The 11,614-nt window shown below is 34.9% G+C and overlaps 1 protein-coding gene across 1 annotated transcript; it reads right to left on the bottom strand.

Moving 5' to 3' along the window:
- Nucleotides 1-341: 341 nt before the first annotated feature.
- Nucleotides 342-6,399, bottom strand: LOC149498186 (Basic-leucine zipper (bZIP) transcription factor family protein). Its single transcript, XM_089717908.1, has 6 exons — nucleotides 5,993-6,399; nucleotides 3,472-3,636; nucleotides 3,320-3,397; nucleotides 2,169-2,234; nucleotides 1,915-1,980; nucleotides 342-1,790 (listed from the first exon to the last, which is right to left on the bottom strand). Exons 1-6 carry the CDS (start codon nucleotides 6,302-6,304, stop codon nucleotides 867-869), a joined length of 1,611 nt encoding a protein of 536 aa, XP_089574034.1. The 5' UTR covers nucleotides 6,305-6,399; the 3' UTR covers nucleotides 342-866.
- Between the last annotated feature and the right edge of the window lie 5,215 nt (nucleotides 6,400-11,614).

Genomic DNA, 11,614 nt, shown 5'->3' with positions numbered 1-11,614 from the left:
TCTCCAATAGCATCTATATATATATTTTTTTTTCCAAAAAAATAACTCCAACCTCAATGCTAAACGGACTCTTACAAGTTAAATAATAATTCAACCCTTATAATTTCACAAGAGTAAAACTTTAGGGGAGCCAAAAACGAAAGAGGGCAATTGTTTTTCTTTTCCAGAGCAACAGACCAATTCTCTCATCTATCTGCATTTTGCTTGTAACTTCAACACTTCTGCCGGCCAATCTCACCACATTACTATTACGAACACAAGCACCAGAAACCATATAATGCTAATTCATCAAGTTGACAATATAACTTCAGTCACCGAGTATAATATATGTAACTGGAAGATGCTGAAAATACGAATCTATCATCACCAGTAACATTAAACATCGTAAAGAGATAAGAGACCACTAATCATAAGAGAGACTTCGATGCCTTATGCCTAAAATTGCAGATTATAATTTTACAGATCATCATCATTTAATTTCAAATTCATTTCCTAATTAGGCATTTTTTGCTGCCCTTCCCAACTCAACCCATCAAAATGGCAGTTTTACAAAAACATTAGTTCCTTATCTTCCCAGCATAAACCACTACAATAATAAGTGCCTGGTGTATTCTTTTATGATTCTCCAAGCTGAGCTTCCACTGATCGCTTTTGCAGTATAAAAGGGCTACCAAAATTTGCCAACCATACAGCATGGATGAAAAAGAAAAGCCTCAAGTCAATAAATCTAAACAACAGCACTTGAACTCTATTTCCCTTCGAAGGCCTTTTGCGCTTCCATATTGGCATTCTGAACAAGTTTTTGAGTGCTCAAACCTCAAAACTCTTCCAATCAAGAATCAATCTACCAAAGGTTCCTTAAAAGTTCAACAGTTCATTCGACATTGCCGGGTGTGAAGGTTTTTAAGTTTTGTAAGTTCCTTCCTCCTCCTCCTTGCCTCTGCTGCAGCTGCTACATCCACTAATTTCTTACTTGGGAATTTCAATAGATCTTGATTATTTTCAGGTAAAGCACTTAATAGTTGACTAGGTTTTGTACAAATGCCATTGGTATGAGAAACTAACTCCAATTGAGACCCATTCTCATTTTTACCAGCTACCGCAGGAATAACAGTACTAAACAGTAAAGGAGTAAGAGCTGTTTCATCAAGGTGGGGTCCTCCACATTGACCGCCTCCATCTGGAGGAAATCCTACTGGTGTCTCGTTTAGATCATTAATAACCCTAACTTCTGTTGATCCAGCAACTTCGGATTTAACCTTTTTAGGCAAAGAGAAAAGTTGATTTTCCATAAGTGCAGCAGCTTTTGAAGACGAACTACTACTACATTGATTATCTAGAGAATTTCCATCCTTTATGCATTGCAAGCCAGAGGACTGAGGGTGAATTCTGTTCCGATGATCAAGAACTGAGAAGAACCATGGACACGACACTATATATAAGGGAGTTCTTGACCCATTTACAATCATCGGATTTTCTTGTTGCTGATGAGATGAATCAAGATCTCCATCATGTGGCATGGAAAGAGATGGAACAACAATGTTACTTTGAGGTCCATGATGCGGATGGATAGGATTTGAAGACTGAATGATAATGGCATTTTGAGGGCCATGATGTGCATGGGCTGAATTCCCAGACTGGACGATTGAAGGCCAGCAAAGGGAGGGAAATGGATGTTGGTTATATAAGAGCAACGAGCAGTTTGTCGCTGTGGTAGTTGGCTCCTCAACATGGGCTGACTTAGGGTCTGCTGTAGATTCCTTCACCTCAGTTTTTATTATCTTAGCCATCTGGCGAAATCATAAAGCATGATAGAAAGGTAAGAATTTCTTTCTAGGACTAAAGGTCTTTTTAGTGTCAACCATATTACAGATACAAGAGAAAAGAGAGGAAAATAATTAAACTGCATCTCACCTGTGCCTTCAAGTTTTTATTTCTGGACTCCAAAGACTCGTACTCTTTCAAGGCCAATTCTTTTTCCTTCTCAGCAGAAATTTCACAAATATGAAAAAGCTAATGTTAGCAATTTTAAGAATTCCTGTGCAAGCATAAAAAGATTTGAAATCATTCCAAACCAAATTCAGAAATATTTAAATTTTTTTGTAAGAAAAGGAAAGGGAAAAAAATCAAACTTTCTTCATGGAAATAATTATTTGGAATCTACTTACTTTCTTTAAGTTTTCATTCTCCCATGATAGATCGGCAGCTTTTTTGGTTAACTCCTCACAAAGAGCCTGAAGGAAAAGACAATATGATCAAGAATCGGTCTGGTTGTACTCCAATCATGCACTTCAAATAAAGAAGAGCAAACAAACTAAATATGTAAAATTAAAAGAAGATGCTATTAGAGGATACGCAAATGAAATACATGGAACTTGGATAAGCATATGCCCATATAGATAGCCAAAAATCAGAGCTTGTCTTTTCAATTTGTCACGAGGGAATTAACATTTTATATTATAGGTAATGTATTTCCACTAGCAAAGGTCATCCATGAATGTTAGTCTTCGGAACACATGTATCTCATTAGATTCTGGTGTGCTGTATTTTATACGAAAAGGAAAAGCCACAAAACTTCACCATTTGCAAATCTGAAGTGTCAATCTTGCTGTTGCTAAGAAAAAGAATGAAGCAGTCATCAAACCAGAAAATCACAAGGCTCAAAGGTCGAGCATTCGACTCAAGCTCAATTTACATGATGTCAGCATGATGTAATAAATACGTAAATAACTATATCTGAATAATTATTCAGTTTTAATATGTAATCATGAGAAAATAAAAGAACTCTAAACTATATTTAATACATTTTTCTTTGAAAACTATTTCAGAAGCATCTAATTCCATTTGAACAAAATAATTATCAAAGTTACTAGTACAAAAATTTGCATGTAATTTTCTTTAATTAAAGTAATGTTAATAGCTGAGAAACTACTATTTGGTTCTCAATAGTAGAAAAACACTGATATGCATTTTTAACATCTTTTATTTTCATGAGGGTTTGGCGTAGTGCTTTAATTTAAGCATATGTTAGCTGTAACTATAGACACACAAGAAAGAAATACCCTGCTAGTAAGAGGGTAAAGTTGTCTAATTAAATTCAAGTGGCACAAATGATATGACTGATGACTAGAAGGAAAGTAAATGCCTGATGAGGATCCTAAACAGTGTTCTGAGGCACAGCCATTTAACAGTGAGGCATATAGTGAGTTCAAGACCCAAAAAAATATGAACTAATGCAAAAAATTAGTAGCCATGTTAATGACTGATATGAAGCTGAAACTACAAGCAGAAATTGACCAAGTCTAGCAAAATATTTTACCTGCCTACGGCGAATTGTTTGCCTCGCTGACTCTCTATTAGCCAATATTCTTCGAAGTCTCCGTGCTTCCTTTTCAGCCTGAATAAAAACTTCAGTTGCTTGTAATGGCTTGTGAGAGAATATTGCTTGGAAGTAGAGGACAGAAGGTTTACCTCAGTTAAATTGTATCTTGACCTGCTGCCACCATATGATGGATGGCTTTTTACACAATTAGCACTTGGTTTAGGTACATCTTCATCCAGCTCAGCCTTAGTAGAATTTAGAACTACATTTCTACACATTGATTCACCATCCTGCTTATCCACACCTGCTCCATCCTGCGATAACAAAAATATTTCTCAAGTCTTTGATAATGTGATGTTTGGTGACAAAGCAGTAAATATACACTTCAGGCAACTAATTAAATATACAAAGCATTAAATATACACTTCAGGCAACTAATTGAGACCACCATTGACGCCACCGTTTGGGTCATCTGAAATAAGCATTCAGAAATAAAGAGCTACATTTTACATTTTACTTATCTTTCTTAATTTTATCTTTTGATTTTTTGGCTAGCAAAAGGCTAAAAAAAAATCAAGAACAAACAAATCAGAAATCCCAAATACTATGTGATGCAAAGTAAAATTAGGAGTGTGCAGGATTTGGTTATAGATAGACAACCAAATCGAACAATTGGAGCTATCTTTTCGATTCATTTTGTATAGTATCTTAAAACGAATTTTGTATAGTATCTCTCTTGGTTCAAGAAAGAAAAACGAAGAGAATTGAACCAGTTCTTCCAACTCTATTTTAAATCCGATAAAGGTTGGTTGGCCGTATATTTCATAGGAAGAAATTTGGTATTCAGTACGCTTAGTTTTTTTTTTCCTTTTTTTTTTTAAAAAAAAAGAAAACAAATAAATAAAAAAGAAGAAGAAGAAGATTCTCAATGTCACTTCAAAAGTAGTAACTAAACTAATCAAAATAACCAAATTTTTATTAACTAATGTATAAAACATAACTCTAAGAATAATATATTCTTTACTTATTGCTTCAATTACCAATGTGTCATTGTAATTATATTCTTATTGACAATATTATCATAAATATTAACTAATAATATCAAAATATTATGTTCCAGGTATGTTTGGTTTCCAACAATATTCGGTTTTATTCCTTTAATATTTTAAAGGTGTTAAAAAGTTCAGTTAGTAAGGAAATCTGATTCGGTTTGTTCAGTAACCAAATTCTCTGCACAACTAAAATTCCGAGAAAATAATTATGACAATAGAAGAATAGCTTAGAATCTTCAAACTCAAAATATCCAAATCCCAAATCTCCATGCTTTAGGTGCTGCCATGACATGTAAGACTTGCAAAGTAAAATTCTGTCAACATTCCATAATTAAGATAATCTGAAAATAAATAAATAAAAGAGAACAATTAAGTTCAAATGTTAAGACATTTGGACTAAGATTTTGAGAAATGAGTTTTCAGAGTCTTTTGATAATTTTATTCCACTAAGATTTTGAGAGATGCTACAATGTCTACATAATATTTCTGTTCGGAAAAATAAAAAAATCAAGTAGAAGAAGAATTCAATTCAATTTGTGCATCCAAATAGGATGTAAATCAATAGTGAACTCACTTTATTTTATTAGCTTATCTTTCTCTGTTCTAAAACAACTAACAGTGAAAGAACTTCAGCATACTAAGGTAATATATAAGTTGCTTATCAGCCCAGTGTAAGTGAATTAAACCCTTTAAAATCGAACCTTAACAACCTCAATTTATGTCAAAATCGTTTCTATTTTTAGACTGAAATAATTGAATTCTATCAAATTACATCATTTCCATACATACGAACTGAGAAAACATAATCCTTGAACATTCTAGGTTTTCCAAACAGGGGGCTACACAACAAAACTTACGAGCTAATTTGCCCAGAGACTTCATACCTCAACCTCCAATGACAGGTCTCTCAGTTTTCTGGTCACATTCAAGCTCTTGTAGTTTCTGATTAATATCCAAGACACAAGGTGCCTCATTTATTTTCACATGTTATTTCTTTATATATACATGAAAATATATGTACTTTTTACATTTTTCCACAAGCATTCCCACACCCTTTTTTGGTAATGACTAATCTCATTTCGGGTCCGTGATTACCCTTCCCTCCTGACCTTGCAGAAGTCGTATACAAGTATACATATTTTTGCTATGGCAAGAGAGGTTTTTGGTGTACCAGGAGAGCACCAAGTGGTTGAACAACTGTTTGGCAAAACTGACTAACTGTCACAACAATCCAAACACATTATTAGAAACTCATGGACTCATGACCTAATGTTATATGATATAGTTCTAATGTTTTTTTCCCCTCAAATAAAAAACAATAGTTTAGTTTTAGATTAACAATACATTGGATGCATTTGCTATTACTTTTTCTTTTACAAAGTACTAATGAACTGTATATTTTTAGCAAATTTGAAATCCAAAAATTTAATTATTAAATTCAGATACCTTAAGTTAATACAGATACCAATTCCCAATTAATATAAATATTCTGTTTCCTACCTACCTATCTAACCGTGTGTTTGGAACTAAAATTTTAAAAAAGGAAAAAAAAAAAAAAAAAAAAAAAAACTTGAAAAAGAAAATTAAAATGAAAAAGTGCAGAACTTTTTAGACTAACCGGAGCGAGATCCGGGCAGCTGCGTACAGAGTCAACAACAGGGTTTGAAAACCAGTCAGCCGGGGGCGACTCGCTCTTGACTCGCTTCTTACCTCGTTTTCCTTTGCTTCCCCATTTACCGCCAGAATCACTCCTCCCACCTTCTCTCATCGCTAAATGTGCCAAATCCGCCAGCGCCTCCGCCGCCTCTAGTTCTATCCTCACCATCCGATCCGCCTCCGACGAGAAGCTCCCTGACGAAGAAGAAGAAGGAGGAGAAGAAGAAGAAGAAGAAGAATTCGAACTCGTAACCGAACATCTCTCTGAACCCATCTCTCAAAAACCAAAACCGAAAATTGAAAGAAAGAAAAATTTATCGAAACAGAGAAAATTTTCACTTGCAACCAAGGAGGGTAAGGTAGTGTTTGAGAGAGAGGAGGGTAACTACTGGTTAGCTTAGCCCACAGATTCTGTACGATTGCCACGTGTCATGCCAGCTCATTGCTACAATCTATGCTTAATTAGTCCCATGTATCTATGCTTGCCACGTTTCATTGAGCCCACGTAGACCGCACCGCACGAGTGAGATATCGCACGTACGAACGAAGTGGGTTTCAGTTTAGGGGACAAGTAGTTTTAGCAATTAGAACACGTGGCTTGGTAGCTGAGTTACACGTGGATACAGGTAACTCGCTTTTTTTGCTTTTCGCGGTCTGGTTAGATTTTTGCCGCGATTAGAAAGTGTATTGCGTGGAGAAAGGTGCACCAGGAGATTAAATTTTGTTTGTGTTTTTTACTTTTTTACTGCAGTTGGTTAAGTTAATTTTTAGTGCGCCATAGGTCATGACTGTAGTGGGCTCTCACTTGTTCACAGCTAACAAATCACTAATGGCTAAGCTGTTTTCTATTCTTAGGTCACCTTTCTTTGACTAACCTATTCCTATAATTCTATTCAATTTATCATTTTTTTTTATTTTTCCGTTGAATATTTGTAGTACTCTTTGCACGCCTTAATTTGAGCTTCATACGTATTAATAAAAGTGAATTTGACTTTCTCAATTCAATGAAGGAGAAGTTTAATGTGGCCGGATTCATGGCCGAGGGCTAATTTACAGCAGGTGGGGGCGGGGAATGAAGATCCGCAATGGTTCAGGAATTCTCAAGGTGGCATGGTATGTAAGGAAAGTGGACTAAGTGAGAATTTTGCACCTTTGCATGGAGCTATTTTTTCGGATGACAAAAGAGGAAGTAATGGAGTCAATAATTATTGGAATCAAAAACATTTATCGCCAAACCAAGTTACCAAGTTACTGGTGCCTTAATTTTGTGGATGACACCATAAATAAAGAATTCAAAGCTTTAGAAATGAGTGACGGAAAGAAGAGGCCCAGGGTATATGAAGAGAAGGGAGTGAAACAAGTTGATGATGCTATGCTAATTTTTGAAGAGGTCAGGCTTGACTTGACTACTTATGGTTTAGCTAGCACAAGTTGAATATTTTATTATCGGGACCTGGTGAACAGACCAGCTGAACCCAATGAGTCTTTTAATAACTTTCGGGGATTGGGCAATCCTTGGTCAATTTTAGATCTTAACAAGCTGGTTTGTAAGTGTAAACCCACTGTTGTGTTTTTAATTGAAACTTTAGTTAGTAAAAATAAAATCCAAGAAATAAGATTCAGGATTAAATTTGAAGGTTGTTTCTCTGTTAATAATGTCGGCAGAAGTGGTGGTTTGGCTTTATTATGGGAATCTAATCATCTGATCCATATCGAGTCTTATTCTTCTCATTTTATCGGATGATGGTGTATCTTACTGTCTGAAAGCATTCTGTAGGTTTGCGGATAGAAGTCGTTGGAGAGAATCATGGGATTTGCTTTGAAGTCTTGCCAGACCACCGAGTTTGCCATGAGCTTATGTAGGGGACTTTAATGATCTGTTATGTGTTGAGGACAAGAAAGGGACTATAGATCATCAGCCTTCTCTGTTTAGGGGATTTAAGGAGGCTGTGGACAATTATAACCTCATTAATATTCCTTAGTTGGGTTACTCGTCCACGTGGATAAACGGTCGAGGGGTTGGAAAGGTTGAAGAATGTTTAGGTTGTGTCATGGTCACTCGAATTGGTTAGATTTATTTTTGACCTGCACTTGTTTCAATTTAGTGACTTCAATATCTAATCAGTCACCGCTGCAATTGGTATTCAAATAAGGCACACAGGTTCGTCATTTTTTTTCAACTCAGGTTTGAAAATGAATGGACAATGGAGCTAAATTTTTATATGATAGTAGAGGGGTTGGTGGAAGAATTTCGATTCAGTGATGGATGTGTAGGATAGAATTGATAGTTTGGGTGGTCACTTATCCACATGGGGTTGATCTTTGCAACAAAAATTTTTGACCAGATATTACACAACTCCAATCAAAATTGGAGAATCTTCATAATGATCAGAGTAGGGATCTGTCAGATACGATTCTTGGGAAATAACATGATTTAAATGGGCTCTATACATAGGAGGAACAATTTTGAAAACAACGCTCTAAGATCCTATGCAAAAGGGGATTCAAATAACCATTTTTTCCATGTTTCTGCAACAACTTGAGCTCGGCTTAATCGCATTTACAAACTAAAAAATATGCAGGGTATTTGGTACAAAGATGCATATAATTTATCGTCATGGTTAAAGGCTATTTTGAGGATCTATTTCTAGGCTCTATATCTGGGTACGATGAGGTTTTCGCTAATATGGACCCAACTATCACAGCTGAAGATAATGAATTGCTTATTGCTCCTTTTCTGACGAGGAATTCAAAACATCAGTATTTCAAATGTATCCAGACAAGGTTGTTAGACCTTATGGTATGACCCATGTTTCTTCCAAAAAAATGTGGAGTGTGGTGGATCCTGATGTTATCCGAAGTTGTCAATCATAGCTTCAAAATGATATATTTCCTTCTTATTTAAATAATATCACTATTGAATTAATCCCAAAAATAGCCAGCCCTTGAACTGTTGAAAACCTTAGGCCAATATCTCTATGAAATGTCATATATAAATTGTGGATAAGGTTTAAAAAATATGTTGAAAATGTTTCTAGAGAAAGTTGTTTTTGTGTTTCAATCTACTTTTGTACTAGGTAGATTAATAACATATAGTTTTAGTGGCCTCTAAGCTTATTTATTCTATAAAGAGAAAAGGTTTCGGGTAAAGAAGGTACTATAGCAATGAGAATAAACATCAATGAAGCCTACGATATAGTAGATTGGGCGTAACTCAGGGCTATAATGTTGCAAATGGATTTTTATTCTAAATGGATAGAATTGATTATGATGTGTGTGTCTCTGTGGTGCAATATAAGGATGTTTTTAATGGTTTAAAGATTGGCCTTATTGTTCCAGAAAAGGGTTTAAGGCAAGGGGGATCCTTTATCTCCTTAATTGTTTATATTCTGTGAAGGGGGCTTATCGGCTATGATTAGAAAAGTAGAGATGAGGGGTGATTTGCATGGGTAAAAGCTATTAGAGGGCGCCTAGTATTTCCCATCTATTTTTTTATCAGATGATAACCTCTTATTTTTCAAAGCTTCTACTTTGGTAAGTAGAACTATTAATTTGAGTAAATATGAGGCTGCTTCTGGAAAAGTAATTAATTTTCAAAACTCATGTTTTGTTTAGTACTAACATGAGGATGGAGGATATGAGTAATATTTGTACTATTTTTGGGGTTTATTCTCCTTTGCATCATAGTAAATATTTTGGCCTCCCTTCATTAGTTGGAATAAATAAGATGTTTTTGCTTTTCTTCGAAATAGTTTGGAAGTGCTTACAAGGGGTCAAAAAATAAGTTTATGAGTAATGAAAGGAAAGTTTAAAGGTCATAGATCAGAATGTTCCTTCCTATCGTATGGGTGTTTTTCTCCTTTTCGGTTACTTTGAGTGATGAGTTACAAAAAATGATGATTTTTTATTATTTTTTATTTTTTTATTTTTTTTTTTGTGGGGGAATAAGGGGGGACATTAGGAGTATTCGTTGGCTTAGTTGGGAGCATATGTGTATGCCTAAATCACAAGGGATTATAGGCTTTCAGCATCTTTATAACTTTAATCTAGTTCTTCTTGGTAAACAAGGTTGGCGAATTCTAACCAATCCATCTTTTCTGTTAGCTTGTGTCTACAAAGCTAAATATTTTATGTCAGGGAATTTTCTGAAAATGACTTTAAGGTCTAATCCTAGTTTTATTTGGAGAAGCATACTAAAAGTTATGAAGCTGTTAGTAAAGGGAGTTAGATGGCGGATAGGGTCAGGTGAAATGGTACGGGTTTAGCATGATCCTTTGATTCCTTCTCCTTTAGGTTTTCATGTACTTTCATCATTGATAAAAGGCATGAAAGAACTTGTAGTGGCTGATTTAATGCATTAAACTTCTTTTACATAGATGAGAATTTAATTAGAAGGATTTTTCACCAGTAGAGGCAGAGAGAGTATCCTTGCTATTCCTTTAAGTGTTAGAAAAGTTAATGTTGTGCTTGTGTGGCATTGGACTAAACTAGGAATGTATGAAGTAAAATCAAGTTATAGGTTGGTTGTCAGATGGCTACTCCTAGTTTAGAAAGGGAAAAGAAGGAGGAATAGAAGAAGTTATGGAATTTGAAGATTTCGCCAAAAGAAAAATTTTTTTTTGGCAAGTTGCTAGAAATATTATTCCTACACGATCTAAGCTTAATCAGAGAGGTATAGCTGTTTTTTATGCATGTGATTCTTCGGTGCCAATGAAATAATCTGCAATAGTCTTTTTCATTGCTCAAAAGCCGACTTGTGTGTCAAAGGTTATCTTTGCAGGTTCTGACTATTGTTGATGATAATTTTTTGGATTAGTTAGGTCTCTTCATAAACAATGCAGATTTGAAGTTAGTTGAGAATTTGTTGGTTTTACTTTGATTTGTATGGTATAATAAGAATCTTATGGTCTGGAAAAGAATGAATAATTTGTCGGAGTTGATTATTACTCAAGTTGGTCGATTTTTGCAGGATTGGTGACCAGCTCAGACTCTCCTCTCACATACTTCTCATCAAAGTCATTCTATAGTACATCATAGCTGGCTTTACCTGGTGCATTGAAGCTCAATCTGCATGCTTTGATCTTTGCAGATCTTAACTATACAAGTTTTATAACTTTGGTACGTGACTCTATTTATTCATTCTTGATGGAAATTACAAGGCTGATAAATGGAATTCGTACACTGCCATATGACAGAAGTGATGGGTCTAAGAGAGGTTCTATCATGGTTAAAGTCACAGTACTTTGGCTTAGTTATAATTGAGATTGATGCAAAAGAAATCTATCATGCGTTACATACTAATGTTGGTGATTAGTCTGAGTTTGGTTTAGTTGTTAACGATTGCAAGCTTTTAAGTTTTGAAGCTAATGTTAGCTCTTTCTAATAGATAACTACACAAGCTAATATTACTGCTCATGTCTTGGCAAGGATGGCATATTTATATGCTAGTCTTCAAATTTGGAATTCTCTTCCAAATCAAGTTATTGATACTATTATTGCTTAGACGATTCATTAATGATAATTATTTATTCCTTTCAAAAAAGACTATAATCTTTATTTAGGAATTATTTATTTGGGCGGATAA

Source organism: Jatropha curcas, chromosome 2 (assembly GCF_041381405.1).
Source record: "Jatropha curcas cultivar XTBG-Jc1 chromosome 2, XTBG_Jcur_1.0, whole genome shotgun sequence".
Taxonomy (NCBI): Eukaryota; Viridiplantae; Streptophyta; class Magnoliopsida; order Malpighiales; family Euphorbiaceae; genus Jatropha; species Jatropha curcas.
Note: the sequence above shows the minus strand (reverse complement) of the source record. Positions and strands in the feature narration are given on the sequence as shown.

Coding starts and splice junctions, on each gene's coding strand:
- LOC149498186 (XM_089717908.1), bottom strand. CDS start 6,304: ATGGGTTCAGAGAGATGTTCGGTTACGAGTTCGAATTCTTCTTCTTCT. Junction 3,637..5,992: donor GCTGCCCGGATCTCGCTCCG/GTTAGTCTAAAA, acceptor TTGTTATCGCAG/GATGGAGCAGGTGTGGATAA. Junction 1,981..2,168: donor AGAATGAAAACTTAAAGAAA/GTAAGTAGATTC, acceptor TCTGCTGAGAAG/GAAAAAGAATTGGCCTTGAA.